This window comes from Terrapene carolina, unplaced genomic scaffold (assembly GCF_002925995.2).
Source record: "Terrapene carolina triunguis isolate 2854851 unplaced genomic scaffold, T_m_triunguis-2.0 Scaffold68, whole genome shotgun sequence".
In the NCBI taxonomy this organism is placed as follows: domain Eukaryota; kingdom Metazoa; phylum Chordata; order Testudines; family Emydidae; genus Terrapene; species Terrapene triunguis.
In genome coordinates, this window is record NW_020664419.1 from 81,194,676 (window position 1) to 81,219,094 (window position 24,419).

The 24,419-nt window shown below is 43.7% G+C and overlaps 2 protein-coding genes across 3 annotated transcripts; both read left to right on the forward strand.

The window, feature by feature from the left end:
• ART4 (ADP-ribosyltransferase 4 (Dombrock blood group)) lies at positions 1 to 7,201 on the forward strand. The gene is made up of 3 exons (XM_024197696.2): positions 1 to 630; positions 3,287 to 4,004; positions 5,575 to 7,201. Exons 1-3 carry the CDS (start codon positions 559 to 561, stop codon positions 5,664 to 5,666), a joined length of 882 nt encoding a protein of 293 aa, XP_024053464.2. The 5' UTR covers positions 1 to 558; the 3' UTR covers positions 5,667 to 7,201.
• A 2,470-nt stretch (positions 7,202 to 9,671) lies between these two features.
• Positions 9,672 to 17,935, forward strand: SMCO3 (single-pass membrane protein with coiled-coil domains 3). 2 transcript variants are annotated; one of them, XM_024208326.3, is made up of 3 exons: positions 9,672 to 9,717; positions 12,416 to 12,639; positions 16,769 to 17,935. In XM_024208326.3, exon 3 carries the CDS (start codon positions 16,770 to 16,772, stop codon positions 17,445 to 17,447), a length of 678 nt encoding a protein of 225 aa, XP_024064094.2. In that variant the 5' UTR covers positions 9,672 to 9,717; positions 12,416 to 12,639; position 16,769; the 3' UTR covers positions 17,448 to 17,935. The 2 variants fall into 2 exon arrangements, with proteins under 2 accessions (XP_024064094.2, XP_024064095.2); XM_024208327.3 differs by lacking the exon at positions 9,672 to 9,717 and having other exon boundaries at positions 12,306 to 12,639.
• Positions 17,936 to 24,419: the final 6,484 nt, after the last annotated feature.

The following is a 24,419-nucleotide window of genomic DNA, read 5'->3' on the forward strand; positions in this document are numbered from 1 at the left end:
TTCACTCAACCTCATCTTGTCATGTAAATCCACAGAAGAGAGCTGTCTTGGGTGCCTCAAAGGTCTGAGTCTCCTCTCACTTGAGACTAACACGGGATTTGAACAGGGCCTGGCATAAGGAACCTCCATGACCCAGAAAGAAAAGAGAAAAGACCATAGGAAATCTCAACATTAAGTGAACTGATAAAGACCAGGGGAATGCACAGCGACTGGGACTGGAGTGGAGGAGAAACTGTCATTTAAAGGACCCAGACCATTTCTTTTGGACATCTTTTGGACATCGGAGCTATTACTTCCGATATGTCCTCACCTTGGTTCTAAATTACTGTCCTCCAAACTGCAGCCTGAGTCCGATGAGTGATCCTAACTCTGGGAAAGGCAAAGAAAGAATATTGACTCATATCCGAGTGTAAATTTCACACAGCAGATTTGTTGGAATTCAATTTATGACACTAAAAGAGAAAAGAGCAAAACATCCATAAGAAAGAGAGGGTAGCCCCATCTTCTGGTTCTGTGAGAGTTCAACATCCCGTAGCAGATCTCCTGGTGGACTCTGGGATGACAGCTGATCTACTGAGCTTCCTGCTGTTGCTGATCTTCTCCCTGCTGAGGCTGATGAGAGGTGACAAGGTTGTGCTTTATTTGAAGCTGTGAAGTTGCTCAGAGAGTGGCTGCTCCAAAGCCCATTGAGGATGATGGCTGTATTTCCATTCTCTTCAATGGGCTTTGAATCAAGCTTAGCATGAGAACTACTTTGCTTTCACTTGCTTTGTTCCATTTCTCACCTTCTCTAACCCTTCTGATTGCATTGTTAGAAATGCACTCCATTTTCAAGTCACATGTTTTCCCAGAGAATGTTTGTGGTTGGGCATCAAGGAAATGCCCCAATCAGTACAAAGAACGAGGAGTATTTGTGGCACCTTAGAGACTAACAAATTTATTTGGGCATAAGGTTTCGTGGGCTAAAACCCACTTCATCAGATGCGTGGAGTAGAAAATACAGTAGGAAGATATGTGTCAAGTATCAGGGGGTAGCCGTGTTAGTCTGTATCTACAAAAACAACAAGGAGTCTGGTGGCACCTTAAAGACTAACAGATTTATTTGGGCATAAGCTTTCGTGGGTAAAAACCTCACTTTTACCAAAGAAGTGAGGTTTTTACCCACGAAAGCTTATGCCCAAATAAATCTGTTAGTCTTTAAGGTGCCACCAGACCCCTTGTTGTTTTAGTAGGAAGATATATATATATATATACACAGAGAACATGAAAAGATGGGGATTGCCATACCAACTCTAACGAGATTAATCAATTAAGGTGGGCTATTATCAGTCTCTACACAAAAGAATAAATGGACACAAATCAGACGTCAAGAACTATAACATTAAAAAAACAGTCGGAAAACACTTCAACCTCCCTGGACACTCAATTACAGACCTAAAAGTCGCAATTCTTCAACAAAAAAAGATCAAAAACAGACTCCAACGAGAAACTGCAGAACTGGAAATAATTTGCAAACTGGACACCATTAAATTAGGCTTGAATAAAGACTGGGAGTGGATGGGTCATTACACAAACTAAAAACTATTTCCCCATGCTAATTTTCCCCCCTACTGTTACTCACACCTTCTTGTCAACTGTTTGAAATGGGCCATCCTGATTATCACTACAAAAGTTTTTTTTCTCCTGCTGATAATAGCCCACCTTAATTGATTAGTCTCATTAGAGTTGGTATGACAACCCCCATCTTTTCATGTTCTCTGTATATATATATATACATTCCTACTGTATTTTCTACTCCATGCATGTGATGAAGTGGGTTTTAGCCCATGAAAGCGTATGCCCAAATAAATTTGTTAGTCTCTAAGGTGCCACAAGTACTCCATGCTATGAAAAATCATGAAATTTTGATACTTTTTTTTTGTCCTGAATCAGGACAAAAAGGCAAAAATTCAACATTTTTCGCATCATGCAATTCCAAAACAAAGAAAAAATATTTCAATTCAATCAAAGCATTTTGTTTCAATTTCAACCCTTTTTAACATTTAAAATTCAAAATAAAGTAAATTTTGAAATGAAAAATCAAAACTTATCATTCTGAAAATGTCAAAATGTTCCATTTTGATATTTTCAATACTTTCCCCCCCAATTTTTCCCCTCAACAAAATGTCATTGAAATCAATATGAGTTTCTGAAAAATGTCAGTTTTGGTGAAAGGGCATTTTCCAATAGACAACTGGACAAAAAAAAAAAAAAAAAAAAAAGTGCAGCTAGCTGTAAGCAGGGCACCAGGAAGAAATTCACTTCTCTAGCAGGGCGGCTCTAGGCACCAGCGTCCCAAGCCTGTGCTTGGGGCGGCACTTTTCAAGCGGTGGCACTCCGGCCCTTTTTGTTTTTGTTTTTTTGCTTCGGCGGCGGCACTCCGGATTTTTTTTTTTTTCCCACCTGGGGCGGCAAAAAACCTGGAGCTGGCCCTGTTCTCTAGTGCACTCCCACAGCATTGCACAATTAACATATTGCATTATGGGTTCCTTCACTTGCCGCTGAAGCACTTGCCAGGCAGAGTTAGGCGACCAATGGTCCACCTGACTACCTCGGTCCACCTACCTACTTTCTCATTAAAAGGAAGTGGAGACACTGGAGATATAGCTATTTTCATTCATTAAGGGGGCTTCTTCCACTTGTCAGAGCTGAGATGAATTGCTGCACGTGGGTCTTTGTGCATTTGAACTGGCTACATGCAGAAAGCCTCACAAGTAATGTCCTCACTGCACCCAGTGCAGAGAACACAATGTCAAAGGCAACTTCAGAGCCATAGCTCTGAGCTGACTAGCCCCGCACTTCAAGTTTCTGAGTCTGTCTAGAACCTAGGTGGAGTGTTCTACCACATCCCAGACCCCAAATCTATAGGAGACCAAGTGAATGTTCCTTTCTCCAGCCTGTTAATGTGTCCTAACCTCTTCTCCTCTGGCTATTGCATGAATTCCCAGCCTACCTAATAACTCTCCTCAGGCTCCAATACTGAGCTTCATGAAGTGAAATAATGGTAGAATCCTGGTCAATATTCACTCACAGGGAAACTGGTACAAAAATGTGCAAGGTTGCATATGTGCTGTTGACAAGCTCAAAATGACTGCAATATTTGTCTGCCACACACTGTGCTGTGAGCTTCTAATGCTCCACCGTGCACTCTAGGATCTCTGTAGCAGGACAAAAACAGTAGAGACAATCTGATTTATTGACATACACATACACACAAACTAATAGGGACCCATTCTTTATGTTGCAGGCTGTGTCCCACATTCTCATGGATATGGCACCAGATTCCTTTGATGACCAGTACCAGGGTTGCCATGAGCAGGTAATGGAAGAACTGGACCGAGGAGACTATTTCCAAAAGGAATTGGGTAATAATAAGAACTATTCCAGCATCTGGGAGAAAGCAAAGCTGGTCTGGTCAAAAAAGCCAATGGCTCTGCTAAGGGAGATGCAGGAGAACCACGCTGTAGCCCTCCTGGCTTACACCATGAACACCTCGCTGCACTCTGATTTGAACTGGGCTGTGTCCAGAGCTGGGACATCCCCAGAGCACTACAGACACAGCTTCCCCTTCAAATACCTCCACTTCTACCTGACTACAGCCATTCAACTGGTGAGGAGATGGAAGAGTGGCACCACAAGAAAAAAGTGCTACCAGGTGCACCGGGGGGTAAAAGGCCTGTATTTTGAGGCGGAGTTGGGCACCAAAGTGCGGTTTGGCCGCTTCACCTCCACTTCACTCCTCCGGAAGGAAGCCCGGAGATTTGGGAATGAAACAATATTCACCCTGAAGACTTGCTTAGGAGCAGTTGTGCAACGCTTCTCCCACTACCTCTCCGAGAGGGAGGTCCTCATCCCACCCTATGAGATATTCCAGGTCAGAAACTTCAGCCGAACACCAAGTGGTAACTGGCTGTATCTGCTCTCTGTGGGAAATTACAGCCAATACAACTGCCAGCTCCTGAAAGGTACTGTATATAGGAACTCTCATAATGGAGACCCAGGGTGGTCTTGACAGGCACCCTGAGAGCTCACCCTGCTGCACCACATCTCATGTTTCAGGCCTAATATCTTCCCTGGGGCAGAGGAAGCCAGGAGTGTCCTTTGACTGAGTGTGCACTGTCATGTGTTTTCTGGCTGCTATGAAAGGTGTGGGGGGAGGGCAAGGGAGAAAGTAGACATTTTGTTGTGTATAGGTTAAAGTTCTAACACAGACTGCTGGCAAAGGAACCTGGGTCTAACCAGGTGCCATTCCTTCCATGCTTCCATTACTCCCACCTACATTCCCTTGGCAAAATCCCAGCATGATGCTGGAAATAGCTGCCAGAGCTGCAGAGCCACCTACAACAAGGCTCCCAATGTTGCTAACAGTGGTGCAGATTAAACAGAGCAACAGTTAGAGGTTTGGGGCGGGGGGTTGTAAGAATTACAGTCTGGATGACATTTAATTGACAAACAGCCAGAAAACTTGCATGTGGATCAGAAGTCCTGGCTGGAGCACGCTGTGGTTCCCTACCTTATTGGAGAGAAGGAATAAGTACGTTGCACATCACGGACACGGGGCTCTTAGTTTTTGTCCCAGGACAATAATGGTCAATGCAACCTTTAAGCACAGAACACCATTCAGAAAATGAAAGCAACTGCCTGGTACTAAGACAAAATAGTAGGTAGACTTGAAGCATGGACTGATTCTGTTCATGAAGTTGACAGCACAGTAGCAAGTTGCTGCTCCAGTGCAGATCTCAGTCAATAAGAAGGGTCCTAAACATTCCTTGCTAAGTCCTTTCAGGACTGTGGTAGGACAGACACCAAAAAAGGCAGCAATCCACAGAGAGAGTGACCTTTTCATAGTTCAAGTTGCAATCAGCTTCCATTATATATATACTGGGCACTGTATGTATGTTGCCTTCTGTAATTGGCATGTAAAACCAGTCTTTGTTTAGCTGCAATGATAAAGGCCTGTGTTTTTGGAGGTATGGGACCAGAATTTTAGTCCCAGCTCAGCAGGCACATGTAGTGTAGAATGGCAAGGCGAAGGTTTCTCAGTAGTTAAAGTTGCATTCACAGTGCCATTGTAAGTCTGATTTTGATTCCCATTGAAACGCCAACAAAACCAAAAATCTTTCACATTTTAGGGCTAAATCTTATTGTCAATTAGAATATATTCTGGAAATGCTGATTAAGTGGGTTTTGAGATTTTTTTACTTTAATATGGCTCTGTAACAAGGTGGCAGATTTTTATTAACTGTGTTAGAAACCTGCATAAATCTGATGAGTAAAATCTACTTACTCATTGTGCCAGGTGAGGTTTAATTCCACCAGGATATAAAGGAGGTGGAAGAGATTCTCTGGACAGAATTAGAGTCTTGGACAGAGAGGTCTCTGCAGGGAAACCTTAGAAACAGCCAAGTCTGAGCTGAGGTTTATGTTGTGCTATTATTCCAACTACCGATACAGTCAAACCTGAGGAAGGAATAAGGTGTGCATTGAAGTTCTAGGCTGAATTTCTAAAGAACATCTCTTTTGATTCTTTTGCAGCTTCAAGCAGCAAGAACTGTATCCACAGTCCTCCAGTCGCTGCCTTTCTTTCTTGTGTGATCAGTGCTTTCTTCTACTCCACCAGGCAATGACTCTTTCCCTGATCACAGAAGGATTCATGTGCTGCGTAAAAAGGAATGAGTGATGGGTGTGAGGGGTTTACAGCTAACCAGCCACAGAGGTGCTGAACACCTCCTGCAATTTTACCTCTAACTCCCCCTGACTTCAATGAGTTAAGGGTGCTCAGAATTTCAAAGGAGGTGTTTAATCCCTAGCAAAATCAGGCCCTTAGGTGTTCATTCAAAATAGGGATGTAAATAGGGTTTAAAAATAGTAACTGTTTAACCTATTAAAATTCTATTGGTTAAACTGTTAACCGTTAAGCAGTTCACATAGGCAGGGAACTAGGGGTGGGGTTGAGGGTGCTGCAGCACCCCCACGTTTTATGCGGGGCTCCACTGCCGACTGCACCCGGGATCCTGGCTGCAGGCCTGGGCGCGGAGCTCTGCTGCCTCCCCGTGCCCAGGGTCCTGGCCCCAGGCCTGGGGTCCTGGCCGCCTCCCTGGGCCCGGCATCCTGGCTGCCGGCATGCCGGCCTCGGGACCAGCATGCCACTGCCGCCTGCCCAGCACCTGGGGTCCCAGCTGCTGCCCCATGCCCGATACTCCGCTGCCTCCCCATGCCCAGGGTCCCAGCTGCTGGCTCTGTGCCTGGGATCCCAGGACCCTGGGCGTGGAGGGCAGAGGAGTTTAATCGTTAACTGAAACCAATAAGACTGTACTTATCAGTTAACCGGTTAACCAGTTAAACTTTTACATCCCTAATTCAAAGTAGGAAGATAATGGGTCTGTGTGCTTACTGAAGGGCACGGCAGAGACTCCAGTCAATTTAGGCACCTAGTCTGCAAGGCTTTGGATACAACCATACAGTAGGAACTCTTGAACCACTATTTGTATTAGCATTTTTTTTGCAGGTCTCAGTAGGTTCTCTTGAGTTAGTAGTAATAGCACCCTCTGGTGGCCAATAAGAAAACACCAGCAAATTCTTATGAAGGTTAATTAGAAATTGTAGAGCCTATTGGGTTGTGTCCATTTTAAAGAGAGGTTGATGTTATTAAATACATATATATTTATATTGCTCTGTTTTTTAATTTGTAATATCAGTGATAGAATTCACACCCCATACTGAATTCTCCTTCCCAGTTTAACTATGTTCTTTCATAACTTTTAAAGGTTAATTCAGCATTCCTGCAAGGCACCAAGGCAATAATTCTGAAATCCTCTAATCCCACAACAGCTGTAGCATGTTAATGCAAATTTCCCTCTCATACTGCCTCCCTCCAATATGCCTGGAGGGACCACATCTTGGAGATGAGATTGTTTTTTAGCTTCTGTCCCATTTTGTCCTTGGACTGAGCTCAGACTACCAACCAGATGATAAATTATGATAATTTAGTTTTGTAATGTAGACATCTGACCACCAAGTACTGAACTGAGATTCACTAACACATTCTAGATAGGCTACAAATAGCCATCAGGTGGCAACAATTTTCAGCCAGTAACTATCAACCTGAGCTGGCATGGAACTGGTGATCAAAAGGCAAGAAGTTCCATATTCTATGCGCCATCCCCCTGACCTATTCACTATGCACAGAGCTAGTTGTCTATATTATAGACTTGAACTTAAAAGGGCCTAGCCCTCTGACTCCCCACAAACTGCTGATTGATGAATAGCTGAATATAAAGAAGAAGTTGAGGAGAAAAGCTTTCTGCAATCTGTGGATGAACAGTACTATACAAGAACTAAATTCTATTTTTATTCTCTTTAAAGTCAAGTGGCTAGCAAGTGCCCTTCTCCAGCCCACACCACTATGCCCATGCCCAGTCTAGTAACTTTGCTCCTTTTCTAGCCCAACATGTTGGTTCTTTCAGCAGTTCAGCAAGTAAATCCTCCCCCAGTCTACCTCACTCTATCTCCTGTTCAACTGAACCACTAATTATTTTTGTTCCTAGACTATGCATTCAAATCTCTCCTCCAATCTACCCTGCAGTGTCCTTTCCTATCACAGATCTTCCCCAGAACAGCAGCTGGGATTCTCCCCAAACTGTCTAGGTGACTCACTTCTGTTTCAGCTCACTTGCTATACCCTTCCTCCATTTTAACAGCTGTGCATCACCTTTTCTCTTCCTTTAAATTTTCCTTGTGCATCTCAGGTGATGTGTTCTTCCAGTAACCTGCTCAATATGCCTTTCCTCCAGACCATCAGCTGTACCCCTTCTTTAGCTCACCCTGTTGAATCTCTCCCCAAATCACCTCACCAGGTTCCTCCTTCAGTTTGCTCAATGAACTCCTCATCAGGTCTGCTTTACTAGACTCTTCCTAAACCTGGCCACCATGTTATTCCTCCAGCCCAGGCATTACACACTTCAAAGGCCGCAACGTCTCTTTTAGGTTTTATTTTGACTTCAGAAGAGAGTTACAGAAAACAAATTAGTTTCTGAGGTCATACGTAGGCATGAAATATGGAAGAGCTTCCACAACCCCCTTTCATCAATTATGTTTCTCTGGTTTACTTGCCCCATCACAAAGGTTTAGTCCCCATAATACTTGCACTTATACAGCACCTTCCATGCAAGAATCTCAGAGTGGTAAACATTCATTCATGAATGTAGCCTCACAATGCTTCTTTATGATAGGGAGAAAATATGCCAATTTCACAGAGAACCTGAAGCAAAGAGAGATTAAGTGAATTGCCCAAAAGTTGCACACAAAGCCTCTGGCAGAGTACAAGATTATCTTTCACTCTACTACAGATTATCTAGTTACTTCTCATCTCAGATCACAGTGATTTACTATTCCCAGTTGGTCAATCAGATGAAAATCCAACCATGATGGTTAACCTCCCAATGACCAATACTATCATAGCTTATTTTGAATGAGCTAATTCCTGTTAGCTAGCCACTATAACCTGACCTGTCAAAATGAATTGTTGCTATCAGAATAATCTAAAAAGCTTGCCCAGAAAGTTTAAACACACTTATTAAAACAGATACTGTTTCAGCATTTTGATTCTTAGACTTTTTTCCTGGTTACATTAGTTTCCTGTTGATTTTTATTTATCAAGTTTTTAAATTAACAAAGCAAGAAGACTTCACCTTGCCGCCTTAGTGCAATGCTCAAATCTAGACACTAAAAGTGATTGCAGAAGTTATTGTGGAATCAGCACTTAGCCGCAACCTTCTCTTGTTCCGTTGTGCAACTTCCCTTGTTGTAAGAAAAGAAGGAACAGAAGCATATTTCTAACACACGAACAATTGCTGTATTGATCATTGCAACTTGTCTGTTATCAGTGAGATATAGACCTCAGCTAGTTTAACAATGCACTGGAAAGATTCACAAGATGGTCTCAGCACTCTGACAGCCTCCTCCAGATAGTCTGCAGCTATTTTCAGGGTGTTTGTAGAAGCCTGTCCCCAAAGGACAGCCTGCAAGAAATTGGAAATTGAGAAAGCAATTGATGGACTGCGAGGTCTAGCTTCTTGAATCCTACTCCCTGAAGGGCTGTTCTCAGTGACAGTTGGGAATATTTTGACAATTTCATTGTGGCCCATGAGAAGGTCAGCCACTTGAAGGGACAGGGCAGGGGAAGTCACTAGATGATGAATGGCAGACTCTACAGACTCAGGGAGATTGCTGTGTTTCAGTAGCACAGCAGCGATTGGACCACTGATACTTCCTAGGACTCCCTTATAATTTTCATAAAGGTCCTTCACAACAGTAATCTTCTCTTGCAGAGAAGTGATGGGCCCAGCAATCTTAGCATATAAACGCTGGCTGATGCTCTGCTGCACATCTTTGTCTTTCATTTCCACAACAGCCTGCATCTCTTTCAGAGTACTGATCAGGAGCTGAAGGTTCTCCTTAATGCTGAGGTTTTCCTTCACGGTAATGATGGGGAAGCTGGTGCCAAGGTGCTGATTGAGGATTCGAAATATTGTATTGGTGGAAGAGACATATATGTATATGAAATCATACAGAGTCTGGCTGGCTGCAAGCACCCTTTGTTTATCTCTCTCTGCACCAAAGATGGACAACATTTCCAGAGAAGAGATTTGACACTGAAAAACAAATCAAAAGACACAGGTGAGGAATCTAAGAGGTACAGTACTTGTATCCTGAGCTATAAATCGCCAGTAATAATACCATACAGGTTTTTTTTCAAACCAGAACTACAGTACAACTCCTCCTAAATAGTGTATCCTCCATTAGCCTCTACAGTTCATGTGTCTTATTTTCTGGGTCAAATGTAGAACTGACGTAAGCAAGTGCAACGCCACTGATTTTGATGCTTACACTTGGAATTAATCTGACCCTTTAAGTGTAAGCAGAAAAGTGGAATTAAGAGTAGGAATGAGAACATTCCTCTTGAGGAAGGACAGCTTAGCTATTTATTGTTAGATTTACTATTAGTCTTTGGGAACTAATATACCTGTCTTCACCCTTACTAGATGTAATTGTTTTGGCTAAATCTAACATTTTTTCCCATATGAATATACTGTGTGTGCCACACAAAATTAAAGCATGGTCCTCTGTGGAGGAAGCAGAAGGGTACTCGGTCCATAAGGGCCATTCTTCAGTTACAGGCCAGAATGACTCAGGACTGGGAGTCAGGCACACTATTTCTTCCTTATTCTGGAGCAGTGAGCATCTTCTCAGCATGCACGTGTTGCTGAATGCTGTAATCCTGATATCCAACTAAGGTTATATACACATCGCTTAGCCAGCATTCCACAGCTCTTGGTAGGTTGAGGCACAAGCAAACTCACTGATTGGGCTTTCATTTTATCATTCTTTTGACTGCTAGGGAGAAACTCTGCCCTACTTCTTGCACAGGGGTGGTGAAGAGTAAGAGTTTCTCTACCTGTGTTAGTCCCTTTTCAAGTGCTAGATCCCCCCCTCTGGTGCACTGAGATGTCAACAAAAAAGATTAGTGATGGGCAAGCCAGACTAAATCTTTCCCCCAAACTCAAGTGCTCTGAAAGAGTTGTGATTAACATTCTTTAAACAAAAAAGTCAGGCATCCCTGAATTTCCTGGTTTGGGCTGTAAGTGGAAGTTCTGAAAAACCATGAGAAAGACAATTTGTGTGTTCTGTATCCCAGTAGAAACCACCAGTTATCTCCCAAGAAACTCTGTGTTCTCTTCACATTCCCAGTCTGATTTTTAGACTAATACAGTTCAGATAAGCATCTGAATTGAAAAGAAATGACAATTTTATGAGGTTTCTCCAGTACTAATTTTGATCTATCTCAAAAGGCCAGAAGGATTGTTGGATGTGTATTTCCTGCTCAAGAAGGGCTCAACTCTGCTTCCTTTTAAATCAGTTGCAAATTTCCCTTTGACTTCAGTAGGAGCAGAATCAGGCCTGAAATGTGTTATGTACTGCTGTAAGATAATATAAGTTCTAATAATGACTAAAGAACTATTGGTAATAAAATGGAAACCAAGAAGAATTCCAAGCACTGTATCAGTGGCTGGCATGTGGGATTTATAAGAAAGAAAATATTTTTAAATATTAAACAAATTTTAAAATATTTACAAATATGGTATTTCCTAGTGTACATGGAGGAATAACTGTTCATTTCTTGTTAAATGATTGCCAATCACATTCTAACCTATAACAGGGGGGAAGGATAGCTCAATGGTTTGAGCATTGGCCTGCTAAACCCAGGGTTGCGAGTTCAATCCTTGAGGAGGCCATTTAGGGATTTAGGGCAAAAATCTGTCTGGGGATTGATCCTGCTTTGAGCAGGGGGTTGGACTAGATGACCTCCTGAGGTCCCTTCCAACCCTGATATTCTATGAACATGAAGATTCCAGAACAAAAGGATTAGCACTGACCAGAAGCCTTATGGATGTAGTATCAAGGAGTTGAATTTGGCAGGAAGCCCTGCACAAACTGAATGAATGCTTAAAGTGAACAAAGCTTAGGTGATGGTATCTCCATATCAGTGAGAGACAAAAAGGCACATTCCTGCACCCCTATCCACTAGGGATGTGATATCATCGGGTCTTGCAATCTAAACTAGATGACCCTGGTCAGTACTTGAATGGGAGATTTTAAAACAAAAATCAGAATGTTGCACAAAATTAGTGCTTATGTAGTTAGAATTTTCTCTCTGTGCCCATTTCTTGCACACCCAAAACTCTAAAGTCAAGAGGAATTTTGTGCCCTGATTCTGTATTGAACCAATGTCTCATCATTCAGAAGAAAACCAAACTGGAAATTATGGATTAACCTTTCCCCACCTGGCAGTAGAACAGAGCTTTTCCTGTCATTCTCAGAATGTATCCATTTTGATTTGAGGAAGGGTCTATCAGTTGGTGTGGCCCTGGTGATTGTATCTGACATGCCAGAGGTCCCCCTACCCCAAGTGTGATGCACGGGACTGAGTCTGTCTTTTTGTGAGACTCCCAGCATGGAGTTTAAATGGGATTAGTGTTGGAGTACAGACTGCCCTGCTGTGACAGAAGCTTGTACTACCAAGCAGATATGTTGTGGTATATACTCTTCTATTTGTGTTGGACTGCCCATGACTTTTCTTTTGGAATTCACAAATTTACAGCTATAGCAACATTTAGCAGTTTGTGATTATGTTTGGAGGGCACTCAAGTTTATGAAGTATATATTTTTAGAAATATTTTTGATGGAACAAGCGTTAGATGCATATGGATTTGTACTGTACCTGTTCCTTCCATAAACAGAAGGCTACAGGTTCTAGGGTTGTGAATCAAATTATTTTACCAACATGAAATAAACTAAACAATTTTAAAATTGAAAGGGGGACGGAGAAACAATGAGCTGAGGCTGGGTATAGAGACCAGAGAGCAGCGTTACACTAAAATAATCTACAAACCAGGCAGGCAACAGGACCCAACTGAAACAACAATCCCTGCAGACCTAGGTCATCACATTCCACCAGAAACAGCCAGAGAAATCCAGTGAAAAGAGAATTCACTGTCCTGCACACCTACAGCTGATTACAGAGCTCTGACTAAAAAGCAGGTAGGTGGCCTTTATGATTTCCTGTGTAGAATCCCTTAAAAATATTTCTGTTGGGCTGCAGAGGCTGACTTACAGTATGCACAAAGATTTAAATAAATATATATGGACAGCTTGGCTATTTGACTATAGAAGTAATATAACATCATCTGAAAAGTGTCAATGCCAAAGAGAGAGAGGGTTATGATGTTCAGAGGAGGTATAATAGGATAAACTGAAATAATCCTAGATTGGCCAGCGATAAAGAATACGAACTAATAGGCCTCTTCCATCTCTTACATTTCTATTATACTAATGACATTCACAAAAGTTGCACTCCATTCAGCACATTTCATCCTCTCCAAATTTCCACAATGCAGTACTAACCAACAACATTTAACAGAGAACTCATTAGAGGGAAAGGACCCAAATACCACTCTGAGTCAGAAAGAAGCCTGTTCTCTATTTTCCTTAGGTAGAATTGATAAGAACTCATACCTGCTTTCACAAGGCTTTGTTTCAGTTCAGTTCACGGCTTTTCATCAAAATTATAAACTCTCAGTGTACATGAACAATACCTCCTCCATCCTGAAAGGAAAAAGAAGCATGAGTTGAAGTGATTGCCCTATTTTTTTTTTTTGAGAACTTCAAAAGAAGCGTGTGAAGGAAATGCAGTAGATGTAATATATTTGGATTTTCATAAATCACTGTACATTTTCCACACAATGTTACTAATGATATAAATTCCAATTGGCTTGTGGATGAACACGGTCACTTGGATTGAAGGCTGATTGAAGGACGACTCAAAAAATTATATATAGCAATGCATCTGCTGCGGAAGGGAGTGGTGTCTAGTGGAGTACCACCAGGTAAGTGACAGCTGATTCTAAATTGGCAAGTGTTGCAAAAACTAGTAAGGACAGACAAATGATATGAAGGAGCCTAGTAGTAGAAATAGCTACTGATCTACCATATCTTAGATATTTCTGAGGTGCCTATCGTTGTATTATCTAAGCACCAATAACCAAATGAGACTTATCTTGGAAAAAGGCAGGCTAGTACACAAAAATAACCGCAAACCCAGATTGTCAATGGGGAGGAGGATAATACAAACACACACCAGGGATGAAGGTGAATAGCACACTAGGGATGATTTGTTAATGTAACACAGAAGCAAAAAAGGCCAAGGAATGTTAGGCTGCATATAAAAAGGCAACATGTCCTGGAGCAGGGGAATAATACTCCCTTCTCCATGCTTCAGTGCTAGAAAAATAGTGACAAACCGGAGACTGTTTAGACAAGAACAACACAAATTATTAGGGGGGAGCCTGTAGGGAAAGATTGAAAGAGCTAAAATGATATATTACAGCTTGGTTAAGTGATAACTAAGAGCCAGATTCTGCCTAGCCTTTATAGTGGTTAGGCCAATGTAAGGAGCCTGTGCACTCAGGTAGAATTGCAGACCTTGCAGTCAGGGGAGCAGTGTCTGCTCAGTTCCTACTTTCCCAGGCACACAGCATTCCCAAAAGTAGTGTGAGAGGAGATGGGGCTATAGTATTCCCACCAATTGCACTGGAGCAGGACTGACACACAATGGGGACAAGGTCACTACCACAAAAGGGTGTGGAAGTGGATATGTTCTCTCTGTGTGCCCGGGGAGTTCACAGAGAGATTTTATCTCTGAGGTGGGATGCCTCCTGGTGCTCCAACTAGGGCAGTGCAGTTAAGCATCACCCCATTAATATGGACAGTGCCTAAATGGCATGCACTAACTATAAATTTGGGACAAGATAACCATCTTCAGATATTTGATGGATGGAGAGAATTTCTGTGGTGATAGGGAAATAAACAGGAATACTGAGATCAAATTAAGAAAGTGAACATTTAGGTTAAATATCAGGACAAAAATACAGTGAGATATATTAGGTGATGTGTAAGGTGGTATAAGTTAGGCCTTGGCTACACACACCATATTAAATATTCCAGTATAGTTAAAGCCATACATCCCCCTACTGTGGCTAATACTGGTATAAAGGTGCTTATTCCAGGATTGCTTATTCCCCTATGGGAACCGGAATACTTAGGCTCTGCAGAATTCAATTTTTATTATTTTTCAATTTCAACAATAATGACTTTTATTTTTCCAAAAAATGTTTATTCTTAGTTACAGGAATTAAGGGGGGATAGGGTTGGGGTTAGGGCAGTGCTGACAGCAGGGGGCTCCCTGTGCAGTCGAGGGGCCCAATACATCCGTGCATAAGGTGTGGAGGATGCTGTGGTCCTGGCCAGCCAGAGCAGAGATTCCTGGCCCTGCAAGGAGGACGAGGCCCAAGCCACAGGGTGCTGCTGGACAGTTCCTGCCCGGATAACCTCTGCACTCCTGGCTGGTGAGTGAGTGGGGCCATGACAGCAGGGCTGCAGAGCGCTCCCTCTATGACTGGCTGTGAGGCCGGTGACACCCGATCTCTGTAGGCGCAAAGCGTGGGGAAGGCTATAGTCCTCGCGAGGCAGAGCAGAGACCGTTGGCCAGGGCCGCAAAGAGGAGGATGAGCTCTCAGCTGTGTGGGGGAGGCCACCTGTTGCTGAATGGCTCCTGCATGGAGATGGGAACTTGGGGGCAACTCCTCCTCCTCCTCCTCGCAGGTCTGGCTGGGACTCTCTGCTCTGTCCCGCTAGAACCGCAGTCTTCTTCACACTGTGTGACTGCATGGATTGGGTGTTACTGACACCAGCCCCGAAGCCATGCAGGGAACCCTGATAGCAGGGCTGCAGAGGGCTCCCTTTGCTGCTACAGGACCCGTGACACCCGAATCCTGGAAAGGCTAGGTGCAGGAAAGGCTGCAGGCCTGTTGGGACAGAGAAGAGACCCCCAGACCCAGCACTTCCAGCTGGTGTGACAGCAGGGCTGTGACAGCGGGGCTGCAAAGGGCTCTCTTCACTGCCACAGAGCCAATCACACCTGATCCCTGGGGCCACAGGGTGGGGGGAGGGAAGGCTGCACTTGTGCTGTTACCAATGGCTATTTTTTCATTGATTTCAGTGTGTCAGCTGAAATAAATGTTTAGCACCATCTATCCATTGTTATCCAATCCTGCCAAGCCTAACTATACCGGTATAATTGTGTCCACACTAGTGGTTTTACTGTCATAACTATTTTGGTAATGTGAAATTATTATATTGTTACAAAAACTGTGTGTAGAACATGCTTTTGACTTTGACTTTCTCAGATTCCCTTAGACTTATTTTATACCAACTTGCTAATATGTGAGTAAGTGTAAGGGAGTCAAGTCAGTTTAATTTATGGACCAAAGAACCAGAAGAAGGTATATGCGACAGGAGGGACTAGTCTACTTTACCTTAAACTTGTGCCAACACTGATCTTTGAGCTGCTTTTCTTGCTACTCCCCTCTCTTCTAGACCATTGGTGGAATGATTTACACCTACTCAAATTCACTTGCAGTCACTCAGATTCATTTATTGGGCTAAATTCAAGGGTGATGTCAGTTCACAATGCTAAGCAGGTACAAGTTTTAGGAAGTCTATTGTGGTGTAATGTATATGTTGGACAGATACAGAAGTTGCAAATGATGTCGTCTTAAGACTACTTCAAGACATACTGAGGGTATGTCTACACTACGGGATTAATCCGAATTTAGATAATTCGAATTTGGGAAACAGGTTGTATAAATTCGATTGTGCGCGGCCACACTAAGCACATTAATTCGGTTTTTAACCACATTAATTCGGTGGTGTGCGGCCACACTACCCCATTAATTTTAACCACATTAATTCGGTGGTGGCGGCCACACTAACCCTAATTCGAATTAACAAAATCGATTTTGGCGCTACTCCGCTCGTCCAGGTGGAGTACAAAAATCGATTTAAAGCGCCCTTTAATTCGAACTAAATGGCTCTGTTGTGTGGACGGGTGAAGGGTTAATTCGAATTAACGCTGCTAAATCCGAATTACTCCCGTAGTGTAGACCAGGCCTGAGTCACACCTCTGGATTTGACTTGTTGGGTCTAAAGTGAATCATGACCTAGAGGCTCTGTATCCCAGTTCCCAATGCAATCCAGTCCCCTTCCAGTGTTCTGGGTTTTAAAGATGGGTAACAAACCTTATTTTTCCTCTCTCTGCTGCTCTTCTCTGAAGAATGGCTCTGAGTGACCTCCTCTACCCAGATAACCCGAAGAGACGTCAAGAAGTGATCCGTCTGCACCAGGAGCTGCTAGACTGCATGTTGGTTAATTTCCATGCCACAGATGAACTGATTGCAGTACTGAATACACACTTGGGGTGCACAATTGCCCAGATTAAGATGGAAAAAGGTGGCACCATCAAGGAAAACTGTGACATTATCATCCAAGCCATGAGTGAGATCCAACGGGAAGTATGGAAGATTGACAAAGAAATGAAGGAAATGCTGGAGCCAATGCTGTACCAAAAGCTTTATGATATCAAAGAGCCAGAGATGGAGAAAATTGCAATAGCACACAAAGTTTTTTCGATTGTTCTAGGAGAAGCTACTTCCATTGCTGGTATGGTAGCTGTAAAACTAGTTGGCTCAAATATTATAATTGTTGCTGTTAACAAGCTGGTCACTCTGCTAGCCCAGATTGGTGCTTCTGTTCTTGGAGGTATTGGCATTGCCATTCTTGGGCTGGGTATTGACGTGATCCTCCAGGCCATCCTGGGAGCAGTCGAGAGGGATCAACTTCTGGCAATTGTTAAAAGTTATGAGGAGCATCTGGCCGAATTTAAGGCAGCCTCAGAAAAATATCAGCGTGCCATAAGTGAAGTAACTTCTATGGTGAAATGTAAAATTAAATGAATGGCTTTTAATGTTCTCTCTGGCTGTCACAATGACCACACCAATTATGCTTATATTAACTTTTCTGATTCTTTATGGTAGAGTGAGCGCTCTTACTTCTTTTTTAGCAGCACATAAGATAGCCATGGAAATGGGGGCCTTGATGGCTCAGGAGATTAGCACAGAAATATACCAATTGGTAATTGGTTCAAGCCCACTCCAAGTAGGTAGTGTATGACAGTACCTGCTCCAGAGATCTGGTAGCTTATGTGAACCAAGTTGGTTATTTCCAATCCACTTCCAAATGCTCAAAGTACAAAAATCACCGTCATAACTATCACTAATTTATACAGTTTGGAAAAAGGCCAGGTTTACATTAGACACTGTTGCTGGATTAGTAATGTCAGTTAGGGACATGATTTTTAAATGACATTTCTGTACCACAAGAACCCTAGTGGAGATGTAGTTATACTGGCAATAAAATAAAATAAAATAAAATAAATGTTTTTGCTGAAATAAGATGCATCTACAGTAGGAGGGTTTGCTGCTGTAACTATATTGGCAAATCTTTTCTAATGTAGATGCATCTTATTTCAGTAACCTTTATAGGGGAAGATCAAGAAATATTTAACTGCTATTTCCTGTAACTATTGTACCAGATTGGTGGAACCATCCAGTGCCCATCTTAAAATAAATTCTAATCCTGACAGATTTGTGGTTTGGAAAATTCCCTAAACACTATAGTTAAGAGAAGTTGTCTTTAGTATTCCAGGGGGCTTTATTTACAGTATCTCTTAATAACTTTTTGTATCCTTATTATGGCCCTGCTCCTATAAACACACATGTAATTAACCTTGTGTACGTATGTAGTCCCATTAGGGTCATTGGGACTACATGCAAAAGTGTTTGCAGGATCGTTGGCCTATAAATCATAGGACTTGTTATGCTATTTTATTTTATTTTCCTTTAAAGTGCTAGTGATGTGAGCATACAGAGGGCTTGTTCAATACAATTCTGAGTTTCATACATCATTACAGGAATAGCACAAAATTAAATGTCCTTAGCTTGCATCCTTTGTAAACAAAAGGCTAGAGTAAAAAATTTGATTTGTATTCTCTCTCTCTCTCTCTCTCTCTCTCTCTCTGACATGCTGTGATTTGATTCTCTTTGTTTTTTGCAGAAAAATTGTAATTTAAAATGAATTTGAAATATACATTATAGGTTTTGAGAGTTCTCCTCCCTGTGTGTGGCTGATTTAGTCCGTATGTATGTGTTTCTTCTATCTATATAATTCACAGTACTTACTAAGAGAAAGATTACAATCTCTGTTATAGGACGCCATATATAAATTACTCTGCATATACAGATTATCATTCATAGATCAGTGTTCATCTCATGCTCCCCATCATTACCTGGCTTGGGCCAGGGAAGTTAATGATCCAAACAGCAGACCAAATTCGGTGATGAAATCTGGTCACATGCCACCTGAGGCACGTTGTGCATATGCTAAGAAGAAGATTCCAGGGCTGTACACAGGTCCATCTTTTCATACTCCACAAATATGATATTGTGACTAAACAATTCAGAAATATTCATTAATACTTAGCAGTGGTTTTCTATAATAGTAATAACTACCTCATATCTGTGAAAAACTACTATATTGGGGAGATAACAGAGTAGCTCCTTCTCCTCTTTTCATCCCCTTCCCATTCTCTTTTTCCATTTTTTAATCTTTTCTTCTCCTTCTATCTCCCCTCTTTCTCTTTATATCCCTCTTCCCCTTTCCCCCTTGTCCTTCCCTTTCCTAGGTCTCTGTAGGCTGCAGCACTAGAAGACAATGCAGTTGTGTACACTTCAGTTTGTCTGACCCATTCAGCAAAAGGGCATCGGGAGGACCTACAGACACACACCTAGCAATCTATATCGGGAGGGGACAAACCACCATAAACCATTAGGAAATCCCCAGTAAAAATTATTAACATGTAAAGACAAAAAATTTTCATTCACCTTTCTACATTTCCTTGACAACGGTGGGAAAGAAGGAAAGACAAATCCACTGGGGAAAGAGAAGGAAGAAGAGGGTGCTCATCTCTGTGAACTACTCCTATCAGAGGCAAGCTGTCCCACAGAATACAGAGCATGGGGGCAGTGACCTCACAGAGGCCTGTGGCAGGTCAGCAGTCCTGCATGATCCAGAGGAGGCAGCTACCTCACAGAGAGGTATATGCAGATAAACCAAACAGGAGGAACCTTGTGCTTTACCTTGAAACTGGCTAAAGTCAACTATAAATTAGCCCAGACATTTACCAAATTCTTCTTTCTAAAAGTATAATTTGGGTGGTTATTTTTATTTGTAAGTGGACTGTTGGCTCCTTACTAAAACTTAGTGGGGTTTTTTTTTTTTTTGGTTGACTAGCTTCCAGTACCAAAAGAAAGGGGAAGGGTCAATGGGGAAATCAGGAGACTGACAGTCCTCAGGGGCAATGGGGAGAGGTCAGTGCTCCAGATCAGAGTGATTGACAGCAAGGGCAGGCTAATGAGGGAGTCAGGAGGCAGGGGGATCCCATCCTCTGTGTGAGCTGGAACTGCCCCTAGGCCACAGTGGAGCTGAGCTAAGGAGAGAGCAGGAGCTGGGGAACCTAGCTGTGCTGGCCAGAGCCAAAGAAAACCAGAAAAGCAGCCCAGAGAGAAGACCTGTCCTAGGGTTGCCAAGTTTCTAATGGCACAAAACCGAACACCCCTGCCCCGACACCTCCTCCGAGGCCCCTGCCCCACCCCACCCCTTCTCCAAGGCCCCATTTGCTCTCCCCCACCCTCACTCACTTTCACCGGGCTGGGGCAGGGGGTTGGGATGCGGGAAGAGGGTGAGGGCTCCAGCTGGGGATGCGGGCTCTGGTTGGGGTGCAGGAGAGGGCTCTGGGCTGGGGCAGATGGTTGGAGTGCGGGGGGAGTATGGGCTCTGGGCTGGGGGAGCAGGCTCCAAGTAGGGCCAGAAATGAGGGGTTCAGGGTGTGGGAGAGGGCTCCAGGCTGAGGCAGGGGGTTAGGGAGTGGGGGGGTTGAGGACTCCAGCTGGGGGTGCAGGCTCTGGGGTGGGGCTGGGGATGAGGGGTTTGGGGTGCAGGAGGAGGCTCCGGGCTGGGGCCAAGGAGTTCAGAATGCGGGAGGGGGTGTGGGCTCCAGCTGGGGGTGCGGGCTCTGGGGTGGGGCCAGGGATGAGGGGTTTGGGATGCAAGAGGGTGCTCCAGGCTGGGGCAGGTGGCTGGGGATGTGGGCTCTGGGGTGGGACCAAGGATGAAGGGTTTGGGGTGCAGGAGGGGACTCTGGGATGGGGTAGGGGGTTGGGGTGCAGGAGGGGGTTCAGGTGCAGGGTCCTGTTCCCTGCAGCCCCTAGACGCATGGGTGGCTGAGGAGGCTCTGCGCGCTGCCCTTGCACCCACAGGTGCTGCCCCCGCACCTTCCAATGGTCGTGGTTCCCAGCCAATGGGAGCTGTGGAGCCCGTCCTTGGGGCAGGGGCAGTGCGCCACGGAGCCTCCCTGGCTGCCCATGTGTCTAGGGCAGAGGTTCTCAAACTGTGGTCCGTGGATAGTTCTCTCTAAGGTGCACGCCTGGGTGGCTGCACATGAGAGAATGAAGGGCCACCTACCTAATTAGTGGAGTTGCGCAGGCGTGGCTCCACTAATTAGGTGCCTGGACCATGGAGAAGATGCACATGTAAGGTGAAGTGGTGGTCTTGGGAGAATAGGGAGTAGGTGGGAGGGGCAGTGGGGTTAGAAGAGGGGGTGGGGGGAATTTGGGATGTGCAGGGCTGTGGTGCAGAGAAAGAGACAACTTTTCCCAGCTCTAGGGCTGCAGCTGCTGTGGAGAGAACCCCCTCCTTCACAGCCTCAGCTCGGGGGCTGTTGCAGTCGGTGAGAGAGGGCACATCCATCACATTAGAAAGGTAAGACGACTGATATTATAATATGAGTTGTGTGCTTTTATTTGTAGAACAAAAAATGTTAATTATTATTAAGGGTTTTTTTACATAGCGTTTTTATCCAAAGTGCTTTTCAATAGTTAGCTAACGGTACAAATAGCATTTGGAAAGATCATTAAGTGATCTACCGAGACCCTAAGCAATTTTCAAGTGGTCCGCGGAAAAAAAAACAGTTTGAGAACCACTGGTAGGGGCTGCAGGGACCTGGCAGCCACTTCTGGGAGCTGTGCGGCGCTAGGGCAGGCAGGGAGCCTCCCTTAGCCCTAGGCCCCCACTGCGCTGCCTACTGGACTTTTAACACCGCCGACTGGAGCCACCAGGGTCCCTTTTCGACCGGGCGTTCCGATCCAAAACCGGACGCCTGGCAACCCTAACCTGTGCTGGGAGGAGAGCTGCAGCAACCAGAGTCAGAGGGGGCCAGAAAAGCAGCCCAGGAAGCTGGAGACAGGCCAGACTTGGAGGGGGATCATAACCCCGAAGGCGTGGGGGAGGGGCGATGCTGGGAAGAAAAGGCCTGCCATTTAGAGCCTGAGGGCGTGTGGTCACGGCCAGAGCAAGTGTCCGACCCATAGCATCCCTGCAGCACAGCCAGGGCCTGGGCAGGAGGCCTGGCACATGTGAGGAACAGACTGTGAACTTCCCTTATATTCTAGAGACTGCTGTTTGTGATGTCCCCATGCCACAGAGCGGGGTTATGTGTTTTCCTTTAACCTTGCCCATTTTTCCTTATTTTTTAAATTGATTGCTGTTTAATACATTGTATTTGCTTGAACTATATGTAATGATCAGTGGGTTGGGGAAGCATCCAGTGGAGAGAGAGCACCCCGGAGTGGGGACACCCTAGCCCCTGTCCTAAGTGACCATGACAAGATTGCGGGTTAAGCCCCCCAGGAATCCTGGGCCCAACCTTATTACAGTTACGAAGACTCTGCCACACAGGAGAGTGACGGGGAGTCCTCAAGGTCAGGCGGGCCTCTGGGTAAAGGTTGTGGGAACAAGGACTCAGATCCTTTCGCTAGCCAATGCCACTGAGGTAATGTATAAGCCAGGAAAGTTCCTCACAATAGTGGGACCAATCCCCCACTTACATATTATTTACAGTTATGTTTTTATTTATTTAAAAAAAATGCACTGCAAATCATCAGAGTCAATAAAGAGAAGGCAGAGTAGAAGCAGCCTAGCTGTTTCTCCTTCTAAGTGTCATCTGCAAGTGAAACAATGTTTCTTGAAATAGGAAAGAATGTCTGCTTTCCCTAGTCCTCTTGCCAGTACCATGTGTTCTTCTGGCTACTTAGTGGGTCATCATCTGCCAGAAGGAAGTGTCACAAGACCACCAGGACCACTTCTAAGGGTTATAGAGGTGTTTGTTCACAGGGCTCATTTAGTCCTTAGCTTGCCTGGTGAAACTGCCAAGGGTCAGTTAGTGCCCCAAATGTATGGCAACTTTTGTGATGTGGGCACCTGTGCAGCAGGAACGCGACTGAGTGATCACTACCTCATTTCACACAGGCAACTAAACAGCCATCAGACTTTGTCACTTCTGACCACACAGCTTCATTTTAGCTAAATATATATTTGATTAGGTTATAGGTCAGACTGGTTCTGATAACGTACAAGACCTGAAACTTCACTCCAAAATTAACGCGATCCCTCCCAAATATTTCCTGAGGTTCAGGGAAGAAGGGGAGAAATCTTGATTAATATTTTCCATGTATCTATAATTGTCACCTAACTATGCACTTAAGTGACTTCCAGGGACCTGAAATATCAAAGTAACTGAGAGAAAATGCTATACTTATTGTCCAACTTAACTGAAATAAGAATTTCTGTTTTCATAACAACTCAGACCAAAGAGCTTGGAAAAAGTTTATGGACTTGTAGATGCTTAACCAGAAGTTTGATTAATGTATTCACAGATTTCAAGGCCAGAAGGGACAATTAAATCATCATTTGCATTCCTGTATAACACAGGCTATAGAATTTCACATAGTTTCACCTGCATAGAGTCCTAATACTTGTGTTTGCATCCAGTCTTGATCAGAAGACATAAAGAGATGGAGAATCCACCAGTTCCCTTGGTAGGTTCTTCCAATAATTTATCAGCCTCATTGTTAAAAACATGCACCTTATTTCTAATTTGAATTTCTCTGGTTTTAACTTCCAGCCATTGGTTCCTGTTATCCTTTTCTCTGCTAGGTTAAAGAGCATTGGTACCTGGTATTTTCTCCCCATGAAGGTTCTAATTCACCATAATCAAGTCACCTTTTAGGCCTGGTCTACACTTAAAAATTGAGATTAATTTAGCAATGATGCTCAGGGCTGTGAAAAAATTTGTGCACTGACCACAGTAGTTAGGTCAACCTAACTCTGGATGGAGAGGAAGGAAGGAAGGAAGGAAAACTCATTCGGAGAGAATGAAGAAGGGGGAAAGGGTGTATGGCAGAGATTGGAAGTACCTGAGGGAGGATTAAAAAAAAAAAAAAAAAGGATAGAGATTACAGTTGTAACCACTAGGAACTTTATTTTTTGGTAAAAAATTTCCCCATGTTGCTACTAGTTCAGCTTCCCTATTGGCAGCAAAGATGAGAACCCTCGTGCAGATCAGGGTACAAGTGGCTACTGGTATTTAAAGCACCCTGCCATATAACAGTACTGCCAAGACTTGTAACATTTGGTGTTTTTCTTAAAGTCCCAGCTCCTTAAATGTGTAATTATGTAAGAATTTCAGCTTTAAAACAAAGAATGCTCTAGTGCTCATGGCTTTGGAGGAAAGGATGAAAAAGTTATTTAAGTGCAGCATAAAGTTCAAAAACTATAATGCAAATAAAAAGAACCCAAGATTTTATATTTTAAACCAATCTCAAGATTTTTTGGGGGGTGGGGGAGAACTGACTCATGATTCTTGACTGTGTGGAGTTGGTAATATTACATGTAGCTACATTTAGCCTGGATCAGGTGCAAGAGAGGAAAACCAGCACATGTGGACACTGGAAGTGCTGGTCTGAAATGAGCAG

Bases quoted from the DNA above. Each gene is read 5' to 3' on its own strand.
- ART4 (XM_024197696.2), top strand. From the start codon at position 559: ATGACAGCTGATCTACTGAGCTTCCTGCTGTTGCTGATCTTCTCCCTG. The intron at 631-3,286 runs GTTGTGCTTTAT...TTTATGTTGCAG, and splicing joins GGCTGATGAGAGGTGACAAG to GCTGTGTCCCACATTCTCAT. The intron at 4,005-5,574 runs GTACTGTATATA...ATTCTTTTGCAG, and splicing joins CAACTGCCAGCTCCTGAAAG to CTTCAAGCAGCAAGAACTGT.
- SMCO3 (XM_024208326.3), top strand. From the start codon at position 16,770: ATGGCTCTGAGTGACCTCCTCTACCCAGATAACCCGAAGAGACGTCAA.